This window comes from Oncorhynchus mykiss, chromosome 26 (genome assembly GCF_013265735.2).
Source record: "Oncorhynchus mykiss isolate Arlee chromosome 26, USDA_OmykA_1.1, whole genome shotgun sequence".
Lineage (NCBI taxonomy): Eukaryota > Metazoa > Chordata > Actinopteri > Salmoniformes > Salmonidae > Oncorhynchus > Oncorhynchus mykiss.
Genome location: NC_048590.1, coordinates 41569045 through 41593850, shown reverse-complemented (window position 1 = coordinate 41593850; position 24806 = coordinate 41569045). Strand labels below are relative to the sequence as shown.

The window sequence follows — 24806 nt, the reverse complement described above, 5'->3', positions numbered from 1 at the left end:
GAGCTAAATGTTTCTCTAGTTTCAGTGGAGTATCTACAAAGGGAGTACACTTTTAATAATGACTTTTAATAATGGTTAAGGGTAATGGTTAAGGATAATGTTGAGGGATAATGTTTAGGGACAATGGTTAAGGATAATGTTGAGGGATAATGTTTAGGGACAACGGTTAAGGATCATGTTGAGGGATAATGTTTAGGGACAATGGTTAAGGATCATGTTGAGGGATAATGTTTAGGGGCAATGGTTAAGGATAATGTTGAGGGATAATGTTTAGGGACAATTGTTAAGGATAATGTTGAGGGATAATGTTTAGGGATATCGTTTAGGGATAATGTTTGGCAATAATGTCTAGTGATAATGCTTATCTATAAAATTTTGTAATAATGTTTTGCAATGTTGTTTTGTGATAATGTTTCGTGATGCTAGTAATAATGTTTAAGGATAATGTTTAGGGAAAATGTTTAACGATAATGTTTAGTGATAATATTTAGCAATAATGTTTTCATAAATCTTCATGAAGATCGTTGCCATTGACACAGCTCTCTCAACAATACGCTTCTCAGAGAGATTAGTGATAGACATCTCTGCTAGACGTTCCCATAGCAACCCCCACCTTGTCTTGTTGATGAAGAGCTAAATATCAACAAGGGAGATGATGCTGCCACAGGCTATAAAGATATATTAGCAGGAACAACATGTCACAACCAGTTAGTGTGTGTGTGTTTACACTGCCTTCACCCGTGTCAGTTTGAGAGAAGACACTGTTTCTCTGGCCTGTTTCGTATTGGAAGACACAGAAACACAACGAGAGAGAAAAGAGAAATATCATCTATTTGCGTACTGACTTTGTTCCAAGACTAAAAGGTCTAATGGTTCTATTGCAATGTTCATGATTGTGTTCTTTTATCTCTACCAGCTGTATGCTGAGAGACATTTAGTCCAGAAGGTAAAACCTCAGACAGTGAGATTGTATGACAGAGAGCTGCAGGGTTCTCTATTGATATGCTTCAATAAGTACAGTGCTTTTTCTGCTGTGGAAACATGAAAACCGAACTCAGCCAAGGAGTAAGATTGGGCTTCCTTTGTGCTGAATCAGTGTTTCCCTCTGATGAAACCTAATATCGTCTAACACACACATACATGCACGTCTGTACGCTCACACACACACGCACACACACGCACGCAGACACACGCACACATACACACGCATACACGGACACACATACTGTCAGACACACACACTCAGAACCAACCCCAATAGAATGCAGTTACTCCTGATCCATCCAACAGATCTCTGATCTCATACAGTAGACTGGATAGTTGGAATAGGGACAACACAACATCACATTCACTATCTGAGAGATGCAATGATACTGTCAAGTCTTATTCCATATGGAGTGAACTGACGCTCACTTTATTGACATTGAGATGTGGAGAATGACCTCAATTTCAATGAAATCATTTTGTTTTTAATTATAAATGTTGTTTCTCTCTCTATTTCTCTCTTATAGCACGGTTCTTCTTTCATCCTCTTTTTCTTCCCTCCTCCTCTTCCTCCTCCTCTCATTCTGCCTTTTACATCTCTCTCCTTTTCTTCTTTCCCTCCTGTCTTCCCCTCTCCCCCTCATCTTCTACTCCTCCTCTTCCTCTGTCTGTCTCTCCATCTGTATACTGTACGCCCCTCTCCCTCCTCTTTACCCTTATCCTTCTTCCTCTCCTCTTCTTCTCTCTGTCTCTATCTCTCTGTTCCAACAAGCTCTCACAGTCTCACTGCAGAATTAGATTCACATTCTCCAAATGGCAAATTTAGAATTTGCTCCAAACGTCAAATTTCAAAGTGTTTTTGTTGCTCCTGCTGCACTGTATCGTTCCATTTCTCCAAACATCAAATTTAGAAGTAGAGGTGTAAGTTTAGAGACTCATTCTGAATGGTTAAGGTAAAGGTTAAGGTTTTGGATAGGGTTAAAACATTAAGTAATAGTGCTCCCTGTTGCCCCTAGTGGCAGGTTTTGAAGGCATTTCCTGATCTCCTCAGGACATGGATAGACATCCAATTTTGACAGCAATCTTGAACAACCTGGCTCTGTGCCCCCTGTCCCTCCTGTCTTCCCGCTCCTTCTCTCTCTCTCCTCCTCTCTCCTCTCTCTCTCCTCCTCTCTCCTCTCTCCTCTCTTTCTCCTCCTCTCTCCTCCTGTCTCCTCCTCTCTCCTCCTCTCTCCTCTCTCTCTCCTCCTCTCTCCTCTCTCCTCCTCTCTCCTCTCTCCTCTCTCTCTCCTCCTCTCTCCTCTCTCTCTCCTCCTCTCTCCTCCTCTCTCTCCTCCTCTCTCCTCCTCTCTCCTCTCTCCTCTCTCTCTCCTCCTCTCTCCTCTCTCTCTCCTCTCTCTCTCCTCCTCTCTCCTCCTCTCTCTACTCTCTCCTACTCTCTCCTCCTCTCTCTCCTCTCTCCTCCTCTCTCTCTCCTCCTCTCTCTCCTCTCCCCTCCTCTCCCCTCCTCTCTCTCCTCTCTCCTCCTCTATCTCCTCTGTCCTCCTCTCTCTCCTCTCTCCTCCTCTCTCCTCCTCTCTCCTCCTCTCTCCTCTCTCTCTCCTCTCTCTCTCCTCCTCTCTCCTCCTCTCTCTCCTCTCTCATCCTCTCTCCTCCTCTCTCTCCTCTCTCTTCCTCTCTCCTCCTCTCTCCTCCTCTCTCCAGTGTCGTGAAAAAGTATTTGCCCCCTTTTCAAATTTTCTCTGCTTTGGCATATAGCTGATACTGAATGTTATCAGATTTTCAACCAAAACCTGATATTAGATCAAGGGAACCTGAGTGAAGAAATAACACAACAATTACATACTTATTTCATTTATTTCATAAACAAAGTTATGCAACATCCAATGCCCCCGTGTGAAAAAGAAACTGCCACCTTTAGCTGCAACGACTGCAACCAAACGCTTCCTGTGGTTGTTGATCATTTTCCCATGTCACTGTAACTGGCTCACTCTTCCAAGCAGAAGTGCTGTAACTCAACAACATTTGTGGGTTTTCAAGCATGAAGTGCTTATTTCAATTCCTGCCACAACGTCTCAATTGGGATTAGGTTTGGACTTTGACATTACAGAACTTCAAATTTGTTGCTTTTTAGACAAATGTAATTTAGACTACAGTCATGGCCAAAAGTTTTGAGAATGACACAAATATTAACTTTCCACAAAGTTTGCTGCTTCAGTGTCTTTAGATATTTTTGTCAGATGTTACTATGGAATACTGAAGTATAATTACAAATATTTCATAAGTGTCAAAGGCTTTTATTGACAATTACATGAAGTTGATGCAAAGAGTCAATATTTGCAGTGTTGACCCTACTTTTTCAAGACCTCTGCAATCCACCCTGGCATGCTGTCAATTAACTTCTGGGCCACATCCTGACTGATGGCAGCCCATTCTTGCATAATCAATGCTTGGAGTTTGTCAGAATTTGTGGGTTTTTGTTTGTCCAGCCGCCTCTTGAGGATTGACCAAAAGTTCTCAATGGGATTAAGGTCTGGGGAGTTTCCTGGCCATAAACACAAAATATTGATATTTTGTTCCCCGAGCCACTTAGTTATCACTTTAGCTTATGGCAAGGTGCTCCATCATGCTGGAAAAGGCATTGTTCGTCACCAAACTGTTCCTGGATGGTTGGGAGAAGTTGCTCTCGGAGGATGTGTTTGTACCATTCTTCATGGCTATGTTCTTAGGCAAAATTGTGAGTAAGCCCACTCTCTTGGCTGAGAAGTAACGCCACTTATGAATGGTCTCAGGATGCTTTACTGTTGGCATGAAACAGGACTGATGGTAGCGCTCTCCTTGTCTTCTCCGGACAAGCTTTTTTCCGGATGCCCCAAACAATCGGAAAGGGGATTCATCAAAGAAAATGACTTTACCCCAGTCCTCAGCAGTCCAATCCCTGTACCTTTTTGCAGAATATCAGTCTGTCCCTGATGTTTTTCTTGGAGAGAAGTGGCTTCTTTGCTGCCGTACTTGACACCAGAACATCCTCCAAGTCTTTGCCTCACTGTGCGTGCAGATGCACTCACACCTGCCTGCTGCCATTCCTGAGCAAGCTCCCACAGCTGAATCAACTTTAGGAGACGGTCCTGGCGCTTGCTGGACTTTCTTGGGTGCCCTGAAGCCTTCTTCACAATAATTAAACAGCTCTCCTTGAAGATCTTGATGATCCAATAAATGGTTGATTTAGGTGCAATCTTACTGACAGCAATATCCTTGCCTATGAAGCCCTTTTTTTGCAAAGCAATGATGACGGCACATGTTTCCTTGCAGGTAACCATGGTTGACAGAGGAAGAACACTGATTCCAAGCACCACCCTCCTTTTGAAACTTCCAGTCTGTTATTCGAACTCAATCAGCATTACAGAGTGATCTCCATCCTTGTCCTCATCAACACTCACACCTGTGTTAACGAGAGAATCACTGACATGATGTCAGCTAGTCCTTTTGTGGCAGGGTTGAAATGCAGTGGAAATGTTTTTTTGAGGATTCAGTTAATTTGCATGGCAAAGAGGGACTTTGAAATTAATTGCAATTCATCTGATCACTCTTCATAACATTCTGGAGTATATGCAAATTGCCATCATACAAACTGAGGCAGCAGACTTTGTGAAAATTAATATTTGTGTCATTCTCAAAACTTTTGGCCACGACTGTATATTGTGTGTTTTGGATCATTGTCTTGCTACATGACCCAGCTGCACTTCAGCTTCAGCTCACAGACAGATGGCCTGACATTCTCCTGTAGAATTCTCTGATACAGAGCACAATTCATGATTCTTTACTGTGGAACGCAGTGTTTGGTTTTCGCCAGGCGTAATGGGACCCAAGTCGTCCAAACAGTTACACATCTGTCCATAGAACATTCTGCCACGAGTCTTGATGATCATCCAGTTGCTTACAGGTGCTTTTTGGCAAACTTGAGTCAACTGTTTGGACGGCATTGGTCCCAGTATGCCTGGTGAAAACCAAACACTGCATTCCACAGTAAGAACCTCATTCCAACGGTCAAGCAAGGTGGTGGTAGTGTGATGGTTTGGGGATGCTTTGCTGCCTCAGGACCTGGATGACTTGCCTTAATAGAAAGAACCATGAATTCTGCTCTGTATCAGATAATTCCACAGGAGAATGTCAGGCCATCCGTCTGTGAGCTGAAACTGAACTACAGCTGGGTCATGCAGCAAGACAATGATCCAAAACACACAATCAAGTCTACATGAAAATGGTTCAAAAGCAACACATTTGAAGTTTTAGAATGGCCTAGTCAAAGTCCTAATAGACCTAATCCAAATTGAGATGTTGTGGCAGGACTTGAAATGGCAGTTCTTGCTTGTTAAAGCAGTTCTTCATGCGAGAGTGGGCCAAAATTCCTCCGCAGGTATGTGAGAGGCTGATCAACAACTACAGGAAGCGTTTGGTTGCAGTCATTGCAGCTAAAGGTGGCAACACCAGTTATTGAGTGTAAGGGGGGGAAAACAGCTATTGCTTTGTTAAATTAAATAAATTAAATAAGTATAAAATTGTTGTGTTATTTGTAAACGCAGGTTCCCTTTATATAATATTAGGTTTTTGTTGAAGATCTGATAACATTCAGTATCAAAAATATGCAAAAATAGAGAACATCAGAAAGGGGGAGAATACATTTTCCCGGCAGTGTGTGTCTCTCTCCCTCTAACTCCCCTCTCCCTCCTGTATTCCTCTTCCTCCTCCCCTCTCCCTCCTGTATTCCTCCTCCTCCCCTCTCCCTGATGTTGATAGGAGATGACAATGTTCTGTACTGGGGTGACAGACCATTCACAGAGAGGTGACAATTAACGTCACAAACAGACACACTACACACACACACATACAAATGTATAAGCACACGCACGTACACACACGCAAGGCAGGTTTCCAGGTGACAAAGATAACAAACCCCACTGTGGTCTCCAGGTGACAAAGACAACAAACCTCACTGTGGACTCCAGGTGACAAAGATAACAAACCTCACTGTGGTTTCCAGGTGACAAAGATAACAAACCCCACTGTGGTCTCCAGGTGACAAAGATAACAAACCTCACTGTGGTCTCCAAGTGACAAAGACAACAAACCCCACTGTGGTCTCCAGGTGACAAAGATAACAAACCCCACTGTGGTCTCCAGGTGACAAAGACAACAAACCTCACTGTGGTCTCCAGGTGACAAAGACAACAAACCTCACTGTGGTCTCCAAGTGACAAAGACAACAAACCCCACTGTGGTCTCCAGGTGACAAAGATAACAAACCTTACTGTGGTCTCCAAGTGACAAAGATAACAAACCCCACTGTGGTCTCCAGGTGACAAAGACAACAAACCTCACTGTGGTCTCCAGGTGACAAAGACAACAAACCTCACTGTGGTCTCCAGGTGACAAAGACAACAAACCTCACTGTGGTCTCCAGGTGACAAAGACAACAAACCTCACTGTGGTCTCCAGGTGTCAAAGACAACAAACCTCACTGTGGTCTCCAGGTGACAAAGACAACAAACCTCACTGTGGTCTCCAGGTGACAAAGACAACACACCTCACTGTGGTCTCCAGGTGACAAAGACAACAAACCTCACTGTGGTCTCCAGGTGACAAAGACAACAAACCTCACTGTGGTCTCCAGGTGACAAAGATAACAAACCTCACTGTGGTCTCCAGGTGACAAAGATAACAAACCTCACTGTGGTTTCCAGGTGACAAAGACAACAAACCTCACTGTGGTTTCCAGGTGACAAAGACAACAAACCTCACTGTGGTCTCCAAGTGACAAAGACAACAAACCTCACTGTGGTCTCCAGGTGACAAAGACAACAAACCTCACTGTGGTCTCCAGATGACAAAGGTGAAGAAGTGGAAATCAAACACAAAACATGTTAAACTGAAGTGATGTATTTAAACAGAAAATACACTGGTTAATTTGCTGACATTTTCCTACATCAAAACGTTCCCATCGGGTGTATCATAAGAAGCCTCACTCGTGACTGGCCTGCAGGTCAGCGATGTCAGCCAATGCTGTCAGGATTTGGAAGTGTTTATCTGATGGAGCTCAGCTGTTCTGAGAGTCGTTACTATGGAGACGTGCTTGGAGGAACAGACTATGATGTTATCTAACAGCAAATGGCCTTTTAAATAAGCTAACCCTAAGACTCTTTCTCAATTCATTTTTACTTGATTCCTCATAGCCTCTCTGCTCACCTCCTTCTCAAAACACATTGGACAAGAAGATCTTAGTGGAGTGACCATGGATCTTCTCCTCCAATAAGGCTGAATTATGAGTCCAACTCTTACCTTTTTATCCTAACCGCTGACCCCTGGACTATAAAGCTAACGCTTCACAAAGAACAACTAGCTGAAGTACATCAAAAAGTCTGATGTCACTTCTGTTCTTCCTGCATGGCCAGGCCATCTAGTAACAACTAGTGACTAAAATTATTTAACAGAAGAGCAGCTGTTCTGTGTTATAGAAGAGAAAAGAAGCAGTAACAAACAGCCCATCCTTGGACACCAAATACTTCTGTAACCACACACTGACGTGGAATGATGCACGACTGGAGAGTTTATATTAGTTGATGAGAGAATATCGAGCAATTGAGTTTCTTTCAGTTTGATTAGTGTCATTATCTCCTAATCTAAGCTTCTTTCTCATGTCTCTCTCTACAGTTGTGTTAACAACAGTGGCTTTCTCATGTCTCTCTACAGTTGTGTTAACAACAGTGACTTTCTCATGTCTCTCTACAGTTGTGTTAACAACAGTGGCTTTCTCATGTCTCTCTACAGTTGTGTTAACAACAGTGACTTTCTCATGTCTCTCTCTACAGTTGTGTTAACAACAGTGGCTTTCTCATGTCTCTCTCTACAGTTGTGTTAACAACAGTGGCTTTATCATGTCTCTCTCTACAGTTGTGTTAACAACAGTGGCTTTCTCATGTCTCTCTACAGTTGTGTTAACAACAATGACTTTCTCATGTCTCTCTACAGTTGTGTTAACAACAGTGACTTTCTCATGTATCTCTACAGTTGTGTTAACAACAGTGACTTTCTCATGTCTCTCTACAGTTGTGTTAACAACACCGGCTTTCCCATAGAGGGAACTGAGTCTGAGTCATCACTAGGCTAAACAGACACCCACTCTATCAGCGACAGTGCCTTTAGAGAAAGGAGGGAGGGAAGAGAGGGGATAGGCTGAGAGAAGGAAGGTATAGAGTAAGGAGAAGAATAGAGGGAGGAGAGAGGAAGCAGGAGAGAGGAGGGAGAGAAAGGGCAGGTAGAGGCAGATAGAAGGACTCTCCTCTGAGATGAGAGTCAATTAAATTCAAAACAACTTTATTAGGAAAGGCATATTCAGTTTACAAGTGTAAATATCAACATCAAAACCAGACCTCTCTCTCCAATATAATACATCCTCTTTTAGACAGCACACTATGAACGTGGTGGATGAGTAGGTAACCCTCCCCTCAGCTTCCATCCACCTCTACTCAGTAGTTCCTCAGTCACATTAACAGTGTCTATCTGAGTGAAGTCTGATCTCTCTCGGGAGGCTGGAGATCGATGCGCTGTGATGATTCTAAGATAAGAAAACTCTAGGTGGCTAATCAATGATGCTAACAGCCCAGCCTGCTAAGTCCAGCATGAACCCAACTGGTTCTAGGTGTGTGTGTGTGTGCAGAAACCAAATGGCAATCTCTTAAATCTTCCTTGAAAAACACTCTTCCAGTAAGGGTTTTAATTGAAGGCTGACTTGAGAATGTGAAATGTTATCCTCATCTGTATTCTCAAAGCTACATAACAACATTACTACAATGTTGCTCCGGTAAGCATTAAGCACATTATTGCACTTAATGGACTGTAAGGAAACAACACCATCTTGTGGCTGTACATTGACATAGAAAACCTTGACTTGGACTGAAATAGGTGCCGGTACTAAATTTTGGTGCCGGTACTGTTTATATTTAAGGTGCAGGAATTCCACAATACTTTGGAGCTAATATTCTATAAGAGGTACAGGAGCTCAAGTAGAACATTTGAGGTGCCGGTACTCAGCCCAGGTGAACTCCTGCCCAAGTCAAGCAATGCAGGTAACTGCCAAAATAATGGAAACACCTGAGTAAATGTGGGATACAAAGAATATTGAAATTAGGTACTGTACGTCCACACAGGTGAGGTTCCTGAGTTAATTAAGCAATTAACAGCCCATCATGCTTAGGGTCATGTATAAAAATGCTGGGCGGGACATTATTTTGGCTACCATGACTATGACCCATAGGATGACAATGCCCCCATCCACAGAGCACGAGTGGTCACTGAATGGTTTGGTCACTGAATGGTTTGATGTGCATGAAAACAATGTAAACCATATGCCATGGCCGTCTCAGTCACCACAATTGAACACTTATGGGAGATTCTGGAGCAGCACCAGAAACAGCGTTTTTCATCATCATCAATAAAACATCAAAGATGGAATGTCTTGTGGAAGAATAATGTCGCATCCCTCCAGTAGAGTTCCAGACACTTGTAGAATCTATGCCAAGATGCATTGAAGCTGTTCTGGCTCGTGGTGGCACAAGGCCCTACTAAATCACTTTATGTTGGTGATTCTTTCATTTTGGCAGTTACCTACTGATGCTGAACTGACTGCTCCATTCAAATCAAAGTTTACTGTCATATGCACAGGATACAGCATAGTGTACACAGTGCAATGGTTTACTGTCATATGCACAGGATACAGCGTAGTGTACACAGTGCAATGGTTTACTGTCATATGCACAGGATACAGCGTAGTGTACACAGTGCAATGGGTTACTGTCATATGCACAGGATACAGCGTAGTGTACACAGTGCAATGGTTTACTGTCATATGCACAGGATACAGCGTAGTGTAGTGTCGTGGAAATTTCCTCTATTTACCAAATCATGAGAGCAAACCACACACCAGTCAGAGTTAGTTATCAAAGTCCATCTTTAATTATATGAGCTCTATCACAACCCTATGACTCTCAGATCAATTCAGTGTCTATCAATGAATTCTCTGAGAGCCCCCCCTACATTGCAACTGAGATCCTTTAATAGCAAAGTCAGACAGCATAGACATAATAAATCGTTCAGCTTTGTCTCCTTACTCAAACCCAGAACCATAAACCAATCCTCCATATCAACAGGCATATATCAAATTGTCATTTAGATACAACCAATTCTAAATACAACCAATCCTGGACAAGCTCACGGGGAGCATAGAATGATTCCAGACACTGCCATCCTCCTCTCCCCGATGGGAAAAGTAGGGAGTGACTGGCACACAGACACAGTGGAGCAAAAGATATGTTTACACATGATGACACCTTGACCTCTCCCCTCTCTGCGGCCCATGCAACTTAGTCTTGACATAGAACAGATAACTGCCAATGGCCACCACTATAGTACAAAATACATTCTTATGAGAAATAACTCATAAGCATATCATGAAAATAAAACATCTTATCTATGTTACCCACCAATTCTGATTATTCCCCAACAGTACACAGTGCAATGAAATGAAATGATATCCTCCTTCTAGTTCAACAGCAAAAAAAAAGTATTCAACTAAAATATAGTTAGAAACATAATCATGCAGGACAGTATTGAATGATTGTAGTAAGTCATGTAATAATGTAACTTCAGGGGTTTACTGAACATATTACAGTTCATACAGACCTGGGCTTCCTGTTGTATTTATTGGACTTTTTGTTTTCATTCTTCCCAATGTCATGTTATATCAGGAAGAAGAATGTGGATCTCGTCCACTAAGAGGATATGGTCCACAGAGATAGATGGACAGGTAGGTCTTATTGGATTACATTATGAGGAAGATGACCAGCACTGGCAAACTGGGATTTACTATGTTAACACTTCATTTATTTAACCTTATCCACAAAATAACTTAGTTCTGCATTAATAACTGTAATTGAATGATTACATTATCAGGAAAAGTTATTGTATTATACATGTAAAAAGTGAATACATTATCTGCTGATTTATATAATATGTTTTACATTACAATGAATTATTACATTATTTGGTCACTATTATATTATCAGTTATGTTAACAGTATTTCAATGTTCGGTATAAACCAGTCAGTCAGTGATATCTACAGGAGTGATGACCAGTGGGGTTGAGTTTTGACCAGTGTAATTATTACCAGGGCTGAAGAATGGATAGAGTTTCTCAGTGAAGGTACAGCCAGTAAAAGAGTGGATATGAGACCTGGCCTCCACATTATAGAAGGAGACCCGACCCTCCTCATAATCCACAAACACCCCCACCTTCTGGACCTCCTCTCTAAGGAAGATTGGGACAGTGGGGACAGCGCCAGCCCAGTACTGTCCATTCCTCAGCATCACAGTCCAGTATCCATCCTCAGGATTCAGGTAAATCGTCCCCTTCAGGTTGATGGACTTCGTGGCCACTCCTAAACACCAGCCAGTCTTCCCCTTCACCTGCACCTCATAGTAGAATCTCCCTGAGGAGAAACTCTCCTTTCCCACCACACAGACAGAGATATCAAACCTCTCTGGGTTGTCAGGGAGACCCTGCCATACATCTCCACATCTAACTTGTTTCCTGTCTTCAGACAGGATGAGTTTGGGATGTGCTGTATCAGGATCAAGAGTCACATCCACTGTGGAGAGAAACACACACTTTATTAGAATTAGAAAATATCAGTGGAGATAGAACATAAATCTGGGAAAACATATTTTCCTGTATAATACATTATTCTCTGACATATGGCAATGTTGTGAATGGTCTGACATCTAAACTATTGTAATAGTGTATTCATTAGGCACCCTAGATGGAGTTAACATACAGGACTGTTGAGTCTAACTGAAGAGTAACATACAGGACTGTTGAGTCTAACTGAAGAGTAACATACAGGACTGTTGAGTCTAACTGGCAATATTATTTTCTGATTGTTTCAAGATCTAAAATATAAAAGGTAACACTTTACTTGAATGGGGTATACTTAAGACATTTATAAATCATTATGAAACAGTTCATAACACCATGAGTGTTGAACTATCATTCATAAGAACCTGTTAACAATACTATCTAATAACCTGCTACTACCTTAAAAAATCTAGACGGTCACTTGAAGGAGTCATTATTGTCATACTAACCATAGTCCATGGTCATATTCTTCAGGTTTCTTCTCACATACTCAGCCTCTCTCTGTTGCTGTGGGTCTGAGATGAGAGTAACTGTGATCTTATTCAGAGCAGCAGTTCTGATGTCCACCAGTTCTTTCTCAAATGTTACCTCTTGTTTTAACACAGCATTCTTTTTACTGAGTTCACGAACAACATGTTTAAGATTAGAGTTCTCCTGCTGCAAGTCTGAGTAGGACTTAGAGATGTTCTTCACTTCAGAGACAAGAGATTTAGTTTTAGGGTTCTTCTTTAGATCAGAAAGTCCCTCATCAGAATCTTCTTCCTCCTCTTTAACTTCCGTCATCTTTTTAGAGACACCTTCCCTCTCCTCCTCCTCAGACTCCATAGTCTCCTCCTTAAGAGAAGACATGAAACACACAGTTCAGGTAATATAATACATTCACAGTTCAGTTCATCTCATTCTAATAGTGTTATAAGTGCTTGTAGATAAGTGTTTTTAGTCATTTCACATAGTGTATTGTTAATGACAGCACCTCTTTGATCCTCTCTGTCTGTCCAGTGTTGCCTTGATGACCTTTGTGTCCCCCGTCTCCAGTGACCTCAGCCAGGGTGTGTCTCTGCAGTGCTGGGACAGTGTAGTGCTGCCTGACGTGGCTCTCACAGTAGGAGACAGTGCAGGTCAGACAGGACTTCACCGCTCTGAGCTTCTGTCCAGAGCAGATATCACAGGCCACGTCCCCAGGCCCAGCATAGCCCAGAGCAGGGAGGGCAGGACTGAAGCCTGCCTGCTGGAGCCCCTGGAGCAACCTGGCCAAGGCTGTGTTAGTGCAGAGCACTGGCCGGTCTCTGGATCTCTTACTGCACTGGAGACACACATAGTCTCCTGCAGGGCCGGGCTGGACCCAGTATGTGCTGATGCACTGCCTGCAGTAACTGTGTCCACAGGGAATGGAGACCGGGTCCCTCAGCACCTCTGAACACACAGAACATCTGAACTGATCCTCAGTCAGCAGACTGGCACTGAGAAAGAGAGAGAAAGAGAGAGAGTGTTTTTTTTATTTTTTATTATTTTTTATTTATTTATTTTTTAAGCTACTAATTTCAACACTCACCTCAAATCAGGGGTCAAGGGTTCTCTTTTAAAAGCATATGGTTGCTCCATTGACCTGCCACTATTCATAGAGAGACAGCTGGGAGCAGGAGACTCCATTCTCTCCCGCTTGGCTCTGCAATTCATACAAATTATAGTTATCTGTAGAGATATCATCACATCATCTTCTGTGTTGTCTTAAAGTGAAAGCAGATGAAACTAAACACATTCATCAACAGTGAAATACAGTAAACTGCCAAAATAATGGAAACACGAGGCATTGAGGGTTATGGCAGCTCTGTTATGGTGTAGGGGGCATTTTCCTGGCATGTGATAAGGTCCACTTGATCAACACATGTTGATCACCTTCAACATCAGACTCCCCCTCTCTCTGACTCACCTCCTACTCATGACTCCAGGGTCTCCCTCAGGCTCCATACAGTCTAATGTCTGATTTAGACTCTGGACTGCTCAGACAGATCTCACTCAGAAAACCTAGCCAGTAAACATAAACAGTTATGTCAATATATACAGTCATGGCCAAACGTTTTGAGAATGACACAAGTTTTAATTTCCATAAAGTTTCCTGCTTCGGGGTCTTCAGATATTTTTGTCAGTTACTATGGAATACTGAAGTATAATTACAAGCATTTCATAAGTGTCAAAGGCTTTTATTGACAATTACATGATGTCACGACTCCCCTGCCTGTTCGGGCGGTGCTCGGCGGTCTGCTAGTCGCCACCGATCCCTTTGTCCTTTTCTGTTAGTTTAGTCTTATTAGTTGCACCTGCTCCTTTTTGTGTTTCTTGATTTTTGTCTACTTAAACCTGTTAGGCCCGCTTAGGTTTGTGCGGGATTATTTTGTTACTCTGTTGGTTGTGTTATGCGCCCTGTATTTGGCGTGACCGTTTGTGCTGGAGAATAAATCATTACATTTCACGAACCCTCTGCTTGCTGCGCCTGACTCCTACCCACCACTCCTAGTAAACCCTGACACATGAAGTTGATGCAAAGAGTCAATATCTGCAGTGTTGAACCTTCTTTTTCAAGACCTCTGCAATCAGCCATGGCATGCTGTCAATTAACTTCTGGGCCACATCCTGACTGATGGCAGCCCATTCTTGCATAACCAATGCTTGGAGTTTGTCAGAATTTGTGGGTTTTTGTTTGTCCACCCGCCTCTTGAGGATTGACCACAAGTTCTCAATGGGATTAAGGTCTGGGGAGTTTCCTGGCCATGAACACAAAATATCTATGTTTTGTTCCCCGAGCCACTTAGTTATCACTTTTGCCTTATGGCAAGGTGCTCCATCATGCTGGAAAAGGCATTGTTCGTCACCAAACTGTTCCTGAACGGTTGGGAGAAGTTGATTTCGGAGGATGTACTGGTACCATTCATGACTATGTTCTTAGGCAAAATTGTGAGTTAGCCCAGTCCCTTGACTGAGAAGCAACCCCACACATGAATGGTCTCAGGATGCTTTACTGTTGGCATGACACAGGACTGATGGTAGCGCTCACCTTGTCTTCTCCGGACAAGCTTTTTTCCGGATGCCCCAAACAATCGGAAAGGGGATTCATCAGAGAAAATGACTTCACCCCAGTCCTCAGCAGTCCAATCCCTGTACCTTTTGCAGAATATCAGTGTGTCCCTGATGTTTTTCCTGGAGAGAAGTGGCTTCTTTGCTGCCCTTCTTGACACCAGGCCATCCACCAAGTCTTCACCTCACTGTGCGTGCAGTTGCACTCACACCTGCCTGCTGCCATTCCTGAGCAAGCTCTGTACTGATGGTGCCCCGACCCCGCAGCTGAATCAACTTTAGGAGACGGTCCTGGTGCTTGCTGGACATTCTTGGGTGCCCTGAAGCCTTCTTCACAACAATTGAACAGCTCTTCTTGAAGTTCTTGATGATCCGATAAATAGTTGATTTAGGTGCAATTTTACTGGCAGCAATATCCTTGCCTGTGAAGCCCTTTTTGTGCAAAGCAATGATGACGGCACGTGTTTCCTTGCAGGTAACCATGGTTGACAGAGGAAGAACAATGATTCCAAGCACCACCGTCCTTTTCAAACTTACGCTCTGTTATTCGAACTCAATCAGCATGACAGAGTGATCTCCAGCCTTGACCTCGTCAACACTCACACCCGTGTTAATGAGAGAATCACTGACATGATGTTAGCTGGTCCTTTTGTGGCAGGGCTGAAATGCAGTGGAAATGTTTTTGGGGGATTCAGTTCATTTGCATGGCAAATAGGGACTTTGCAAATAATTGCAAAACTGAGGCAGCAGACTTTGTGAAAATTTATATTTGTGTCATTCTCACAACTTTTTGCCATGACTGTACAGTACAATATAAGACTATCTATAAGTAGTTTCATACAGCATTGTATCTTAGTAATCATGCATTATGTCACCCTTTATAAAGTACAGTTGTATTTTATCGACAAAATGTTATGTCAATGTTTGGTAACGAACCCTATAGTGAGCAGTTATTTCACCCTTTATAGAGTATGACATAAGCTCATAGATGACATGTGAATCATCTATGTAATGCTTAAATACTTTATGTATGTTATATAAAGCCTTTATAAGTGTAGTTAGTTTAAAGAGGAACCCTGCCTAAATCATCTGTAGCGATGTGAACTAGGCCCCGTGTTCATGTTTTCAACCTCTGAAAAAGATAACTAATTGGGAAACAGGAAGAGGCTATATGCGGAAGCTGGATGGTTGCTTAATGTAAAAAATAAATAAAACATTTCAAGAATTCTATATATTTGTATTTCTTTACTTCTACAGATATATCATTGCCATTTAGAGATATTTGTAAGTGGTGTTACATGTAACCACATTAGAAATATGTGTTTCCTCATACAATTCAAGCCTAGTGTGAGACCAATACTGAAACCCCCTTACTCTCCTGAAAACTACAGAATACAGCCAAAATGTACTGTGTCATTCATAGTCACTTTATACAGTATTTTAGGTAAACAAATTCAACATTTCAGTGGTATTTTTCACCAAAAGTTTATCAGAACAATCAAATATGGAACAGGTTACATAACATAGGCCAACACCGTACGTCTAACACGGTGGTTACAAACAGCACACTGTTTCATGGAATAAAGTCATGATAATACGTGTTTCTATAACACTTTAAAATATAAAGAAAACATGAAATGTCTGACTTACCAATCTTTGCAAACAATTGGAACAGGAGTATCGGACTGTGTGCCCTCTAAAATGGCGTGTGTTGTAACTTTTACTTTTAGTTTCAGTATAACCGCTAAAGAGACCAAACTACATTCTGAAAACTGATCTACTGCTGGGTAGACCTATGGTAGCACAATGCCACCATCTAGTGGCCAAACGCTGAATCATTTTCGAAAATGTGTGATTTTAGATGGTTTTAAGAAAACATTTAAATTGACAATCAGATTGCTAATTATAAATTACTTAATATTTATGTATTGAAATATATATTATTATTTTTTAGACATTTCTCACAAAGCTTCAGTCCACACAGTTGACTTTACTGATAAAGACAGCTGTGTCTTCTACTGACCAGCAGGCAGCACTAGCATACAGTGTTGAGCACTGACTCAGTAAGGCATTTCACACACACACACATATGCACACAACACACACACAAACAATCAGCGCAACCTAGTAACCTGTTGAGAAGGCACCGGTATGAGGTGCTGAGGGAGGGGTCGGTGTGTGTGTGTGTGTCAGGCCCTTGATCCCACCACTTAAATGACACTTCAGGAATTTTCTCTCTCCAGCCGTTTGTGATGTGCTGTGATTTAGAAATGAAAAACTGGTTATCCTGTAACAGCTTTGCAGGGAGCACCCGCACACACACTCATACACACATCACTGAACAGTATTATTGCTGTTCTTTATCTGACCTGACAGTCCTGCTGATTTAACAGGACTGTCAACAATCTTCCAGATTCTCTGCAGACACACATACCTGTGTGAGTATACATGACTGTAAGCTAAATAGGAGCAGAGAGAAAGAGAGTGTGTGTGTCTGTGTGTGTACGTGCATGCGTGTGCGTGTAAGTGTGTGAGTGGAATGGCACATGCACAGAGAGCAGAGGAGTGATGAACAGAGACTAAATGATGAATCACAAAAGGGTCTATCAACTGAAGCCCCACTGACTGACCTATAATAGAACAACCACCATGTGTGGGCCTACAGAGCCTGTCACCCTGCTCAACGTAGAACAATAGGAATGTTCTATATAAAATGTTAAAACTCTATGATGTGAAATGTATTTTCATATAATTATTATTAGTGTATATATTGGTGTATACTGTATATAATTGTGTAATATAATACGTAATAGTATATCGTAGTGTGTTGGTGAATGTGCAGAGTCATGAGGGGAAGTATGTATAGTCCTGACTGTCTGACTGGAAGGAGTTCATAAACATGGACACATCACGTGCTCTCTGTACCACTCTCTCTCTCTCGCTTTCTTGCTCTCCCTCTGTCTCGCTCTCTTTCTGTCTCGCTCTCTCAATTTCAATTTAAGGGCTTTATTGGCATGGGAAATATATAATCGCCAAAGCAAGTGAAGTAGATAATATACAAAAGTGAAATAAACAATGAAAACAGTAACAGTAAACATTAAACATTAAACTCACAGAAGTTCCAAAAGAATAAAGATGTGTCAAATGTCACATTATGTGCAAATAGTTAAAGTACAAAAGGGAAAATAAATAAACATAAATATGGGTTGTATTTACAATGGTGTTTGTTCTTCACTGGTTGACCTTTTCTTGTGGTATCAGGTCACAAATCTTGCTGCTGTGATAGCACACTGTGGTATTTCTCCCAATAGATATGGGAGTTTATCAAAATTGGTTTGTTTTGAAATTCTTTGTGGATCTATGTAATCTGAGGAAGATATGTGTCTCTAATATGGTCATACATTGGGCAGGAGATTAGGAAGTGCAGCTCAGTTTCCACCTCATTTTGTAGGCAGTGGGCACATAGCCTGTCTTTTCTTGAGAGCCATGTCTGCCTACGGCGGCCTTTCTCAATAGCAAGGCTATGCTCACTGAGTCTGTACATAGTCAAAGCTTTCCTTAAGTTTGGGTCAGTCACAATGGTCAGGTATTCTGCCACTGTGTACTCTCTGTTTAGGGCCAAATAGCATTCTAGTTTGCTCTGTTCATTTTGTTAATTCTTTCCAATGTGTCAAGTAATTTGTTTTCTCATGATTTGGTTGGGTCTAATTGTGTTGCTGTTCTGGGGCTCTGTGTCACGACTTCCACCGAAGATGACTCCTCTCCCTGTTCGGGCGTCGCTCGGCGGTCGTCGTCACCAGTCTACTAGCTGCCTCCGATCCCTATTTCTTTTCTGTTGCTTTTGTCTTGATTGTTTTCACCTGTTGCTTATTTTGGTTCATCAATGGTCTATTTAAACTTCCAGTGCCCGTCTGATTTTGTGTGGGCTTATTCCTACTGTCAGTGGTGAAGTTGGTTTTATCCTGTGTAATTTGTTGAATGTTATTTCATGGTTTTTGGAGACATACCTGATTTATGGTCATTGCCTGATTGTTCGCTAGACCAAGTGAAATAAACGCATCCATTGGAAGTATTGCTCTCTGCGCCTGACTCTACATCCACCACTCCTAGAATTCTGTGACACTGTCTGTTTGTGAACAGAGCCCCAGGACCAGCATGCTTAGGGGACTCTTCTCCAGGTTCATCTCTCTGTAGGTGAAATGGCTTTGTTAAGGTTTGGGAATCACTTCCTTTTAGGTGGTTGTAGAATTTAACGTCTCTTTTCTGGATTTTGATAATTAGCGGGCATCGGCCTAATTCTGGTCTGCGTGCATTATTTGGTGTTTTACATTGTACACAGAGGATGTTTTTGCAGAATTCTGCATGCAGAGTCTCAGTTTGATATTTGTCCCATTTTGTGAATTATTGGCTGTTGAGCAGACCCCAGAGCTCACAACCATAAAGGGCAATGGGTTCTACAACTGATTTTTACCCAGATCCTAATCGGTATGTTGTATTTTATGTTCCTTTTGATGGCATAGAATGCCCTTCTTGCCTTGTCTCTCAGTTCGTTCATAGCTTTGTAGAAGTTACCTGTGGCGCACGCTGATGTTTAAGCCAAGGTTTGTATAGTTTTTTTGTGTGCTCTAGGACAACGGTGTCTAGATGGAATTTATATTTGTTGTCCTGGCAGTGGACCTTTTTTGGAACACCATTATTTTGGTCTTACTGAGATTTACTGTCAGGGCCCAGGTCTGGCAGAATCTGTGCAGAATATCTAGGTGCTGCTTTAGGCCCTCTTTGGTTGGTGACAGAAGCACCAGATCATCAGCAAACAGTAGACAATTGACTTCAGATTCTAGTAGGGTGAGGCCGGGAGCTGCAGACTGTTCTAGTGCCCTCGGCAATTCGTTGATTATATATGTTGAAGAGGGTGGGGCTGAAGCTGCATCCCTGTCTCACCCCACGGCCCTGTAGGAAGAAATGTGTGTTTTATGCCAATTTTAACTGCACACCTTTTGTTTGTGTACATGGATTTTATAATATATATATTTATCGTATATTTTTCCCTCAACACAACTTTCCATCAATTTGTATAGCAGACCCTCATGCCAAATTGAGTCAAATGCTTTCTTTAAATCAAATTTATCTCTCTCTCTCCCTCTCACATTCACTGCACACACACAAAACAGACACACACCCACATGCACATTGAGAGCCTCCTGCACTTCCTAACTGGGGCACGCTGGCTGGTCACATGACTTGGAGCCGCCGGCTGGCCTGCTCTCCACATCTGCTCACAGGGAAGGAGGATTGACACACACACACATCAGAGTGGATTGGTTGAATGCACTTTCTCTGTCTGATCCCAAACCAATCTCACACTACCTATCATTAGGTCCTCTATGCCAATTGTAGTGCTGAAGAGAATAAAGTCACAGCTGGACTTGAACCAGTGACTCTGCTGTTAAGCACACTATCTCCTGTGTCATAAAGGTCAGGACCTCTTGTCTGCGGACATAGAACACTTCCATTCAGGGAAGCTGCATCATCACTTCTCCTTTTGGTTCTGAGTGAATAGCTACTATTGTCCCCAGGCTCCATTCAGCTCTGTTGGGGAGTGTTGACTTTCCACCATATTGTTTATACCCATTCGGCCCTCTCAGATCTGCAGATGGAAGTTAACAAGGACATACAGGTAGGAGTGAAGAGTTGGTTTGGAACTCGGCCTCGGAGTGTGTCCTAATGCAGGTGATCTCCCAGCCCTGGTATCTCTGAGAGTAGCCCTGTCTCTCTCCAGCCCTGGTATCTCTCAGAGAGTAGCCCTGTCTCTCTCCAGCCCTGGTATCTCTCAGAGAACCGCCTATAGGAAGCAGCAATGCCATCACTTTTGGCCAGATGTACTCTCAGTCTGTGATGAAGCCAAGGACTGTGTCTCAATAATCTGAAGCTGTTCCCTCGTTGCCTCCTCTCATTTATCTACACCAATCTGAAAACACAGGCTAGATAAAAAAGCAAGGAGGTGCAGATGTAAGGATTATACGTTGAACTATTGAGACTCACCCCTTGGAGAGGTTGGTGAGTGTGTGTGTGTGTGTGTTGTAATTAGTGAGAGTTGTCCTCTGGCTGATGCTGTGTCCAAGAGGCCGTCTGCAAACAGATATTCTTAGAGCCTGAGGGTATCATTACAGGATATGATATGGAGAATAATCATCACCAAGTAAGGAATCGTGCTGGGTTTGACCCCGTCTGTGTCACATTGTGTTAGTGTTTTGCTCCACTATGTTGGCAAGACAACAAACCACAGGAAAGACGGTTGTTTAACGTTAAGCCATGTTAGGATTTTGAAAGTCATGTACAGCTGACATTAGGATGGTAATTCAAAATATTGGGACAACTTCTCGACAGTAAGGAGTCCTACACTAGTAACACATCAGTCCGGGTCCTATGGAAGATTCACTGCACATGATGTGTACAGTAAGTAATGCCATCAAATTGTGTAGTGTTTACTTCTGTGTGTGTGTGTGTGTGTGTGGGTGAACATGTTTGTGTGTGTGTAAACATATGTGTGCGTGTGTGTCATGCTCTCTCAGGACAAAAGCAATACTGTGTCATCACACACACACACACACACACACACACACATACACACACACACACACACACACACTGCCCTGTTTGTTGTCAAGTGTGTCCCTGCTGCTAGCTGGCCCTGTGTGTTAGCGGCTTCCTGTCTTCGTCTCATCTTCGTCTTATCCACAAATCTGAAGAAGAAGAAAAACAGGCAGAAGGAAAGCACCACGACGGATGAATTAGCTTTCACCTACAGATGAAGGATCTTCATTTTGCATTGCAGGAAAGTTTTCCTGCAACAGGGTGATCAAATAAACATCCCACATTTGCATTCAGCTCTGAGTTATTTTTCACAGTGTAGATGAAGGTCATTTAGATTTGAGGAGAGAAGAACACGAGTGGAAGCTGCATCAGAGTATTGAGATTCAGCCCTCTGACTGCAGGCCTGACTGTCTGACTCACTAAGCCTCCTCTGCCTGCTCTGAAGGAACAATATCCTTAATGTATCACCTAGCTACAATAATACCACCATAGAAACAGAATCTCATTCTTGTTGTGTGAATACTGCTAGTGTATTAGCTACACATCTGTAACAGCACAGAAGAAATGTCACAACATCGATCAAGTTCAATGCAGAACCATAGATTACATAGATATACAGCTCGTTCTATGATGTACACCTACTTGTCTACTCTAGGCTATTTATGCATGATGAAATCATTGTCATCACATATTCTAAATATTTATACAGTGCCTTGCGAAAGTATTCGGCCCCCTTGAACTTTGCGACCTTTTGCCACATTTCAGGCTTCAAACATAAAGATATAAAACTGTATTTTTTTGTGAAGAATCAACAACAAGTGGGACACAATCATGACGTGGAATGACATTTATTGGATATTTCAAACTTTTTTAACAAATCAAAAACTGAAAAATTGGGCGTGCAAAATTATTCAGCCCCTTTACTTTCAGTGCAGCAAACTCTCTCCAGAAGTTCAGTGAGGATCTCTGAATGATCCAATGTTGACCTAAATGACTAATGATGATAAATACAATCCACCTGTGTGTAATCAAGTCTCCGTATAAATGCACCTGCACTGTGATAGTCTCAGAGGTCCGTTAAAAGCGCAGAGAGCATCATGAAGAACAAGGAACACACCAGGCAGGTCCGAGATACTGTTGTGAAGAAGTTTAAAGCCGGATTTGGATACAAAAATATTTCCCAAGCTTTAAACATCCCAAGGAGCACTGTGCAAGCGATAATATTGAAATGGAAGGAGTATCAGACCACTGCAAATCTACCAAGACCTGGCCGTCCCTCTAAACTTTCAGCTCATACAAGGAGAAGACTGATCAGAGATGCAGCCAAGAGGCCCATGATCACTCTGGATGAACTGCAGAGATCTACAGCTGAGGTGGGAGACTCTGTCCATAGGACAACAATCAGTCGTATATTGCACAAATCTGGCCTTTATGGAAGAGTGGCAAGAAGAAAGCCATTTCTTAAAGATATCCATAAAAAGTGTTGTTTAAAGTTTGCCACAAGCCACCTGGGAGACAAACCAAACATGTGGAAGAAGGTGCTCTGGTCAGATGAAACCAAAATTGAACTTTTTGGCAACAATGCAAAACGTTATGTTTGGCGTAAAAGCAACACAGCTCATCACCCTGAACACACCATCCCCACTGTCAAACATGGTGGTGGCAGCATCATGGTTTGGGCCTGCTTTTCTTCAGCAAGGACAGGGAAGATGGTTAAAATTGATGGGAAGATGGATGGAGCCAAATACAGGACCATTCTGGAAGAAAACCTGATGGAGTCTGCAAAAGACCTGAGACTGGGACGGAGATTTGTCTTCCAACAAGACAATGATCCAAAACATAAAGCAAAATCTACAATGGAATGGTTCAAAAATAAACATATCCAGGTGTTAGAATGGCCAAGTCAAAGTCCAGACCTGAATCCAATCGAGAATCTGTGGAAAGAACTGAAAACTGCTGTTCACAAATGCTCTCCATCCAACCTCACTGAGCTCGAGCTGTTTTGCAAGGAGGAATGGGAAAAAAATTCAGTCTCTCGATGTGCAAAACTGATAGAGACATACCCCAAGCGACTTACAGCTGTAATCGCAGCAAAAGGTGGCGCTACAAAGTATTAACTTAAAGGGGCTGAATAATTTTGCACGCCCAATTTTTCAGTTTTTGATTTGTTAAAAAAGTTTGAAATATCCAATAAATGTCGTTCCACTTCATGATTGTGTCCCACTTGTTGTTGATTCTTCACAAAAAATACAGTTTTATATCTTTATGTTTGAAGCCTGAAATGTGGCAAAAGGTCGCAAAGTTCAAGGGGGCCGAATACTTTCGCAAGGCACTGTATCTAGATAAAGAAATGGGAGCTCTGCACATGGAATATAGTTGCTTCCCAGTGCTTCATTACCACACCAAAAAAGACAATATAGAAAGACAATCTAGGGAAGTTATTTCATTTTAAAAAGCATCTTACTATACTGAACAAAAAATAGAAATGCAACATGTAAAGTGCTGGTCTCATGTTCCTTGAACTGAAATAAAAGATCCCAGAAATGTTGTATATGCACAAAAAGCTTATTTCTCTCAAATGTTGTGAACATATTTGTTTACATACCTGTTAGTGAGTATTTCTCCTTTACCAAGATAATCCATCCACCTGACAGGGGTGGCATGTCAAGAAGCTGATTAAAAAGCATGCACATTACATAGGTGCACCTTGTGCTGGGTACAATAAAAAGACACTCTAAAATGTGCAGTTGTGTCACACAACACAATGCTATAGATGTAATAAGTTGAGGGAGCGTGCAATTGGCATGCTGAATGCAGAAATGTCCACCAGAGCTGTTGTCAGACAATGTAATGCTAATTTCTCTACCATAAACTGCATCCAACATCGTATTTGGGAATCTTGCAGTACATCTAACCAGCCTCACAACCGCAGACCACATGTAACCACGTCAGCCCTGGACCTCCACATCCAGCATTTTCACCTGCGGGATCGTCTGAGACCAGCCACCTGGACAGCTGATGAAACTGTGGGTTTGCACAACCGAAGAATTTCTGCACAAACTGTCAGACATTGTCTCAGGGAAGCTCATCTGCGAGCTTGTCATCCTCACCAGAGTCTTGACATGACTGCAGTTCAGCATCGTAACTGACTTCAATGGGCAAATGCTCACCTTCAATGGACACTGGCAAGCTGGAGAAGTGTGCTCTTCACGGATGAATCCCGGTTTCAACTGTACCAGGCAGATGGAAGACAGCGTGTATGGCATCGTGTGGGCGAGCAGTTTGCTGATGTCAACATTGTGAACAGAGTGCCCCATGGTGGTGGTGGGGTCATAGTATGGCCAGGCATAAACTATGGACAACGAACACAATTGCATTTTATTGATAGCAATTTGAATGCACAGAGATA

At 42.3% G+C, this 24806-nt stretch overlaps 1 protein-coding gene across 1 annotated transcript; it reads right to left on the bottom strand.

Annotated features, from left to right (window-relative positions):
- Window positions 1–10816: 10816 nt before the first annotated feature.
- LOC110506819 (E3 ubiquitin-protein ligase TRIM21) lies at window positions 10817–16602 on the bottom strand. The gene is made up of 6 exons (XM_036963483.1): window positions 16454–16602; window positions 13662–13756; window positions 13284–13397; window positions 12705–13191; window positions 12181–12565; window positions 10817–11684 (listed from the first exon to the last, which is right to left on the bottom strand). Exons 2-6 carry the CDS (start codon window positions 13697–13699, stop codon window positions 11140–11142), a joined length of 1569 nt encoding a protein of 522 aa, XP_036819378.1. The 5' UTR covers window positions 13700–13756; window positions 16454–16602; the 3' UTR covers window positions 10817–11139.
- Between the last annotated feature and the right edge of the window lie 8204 nt (window positions 16603–24806).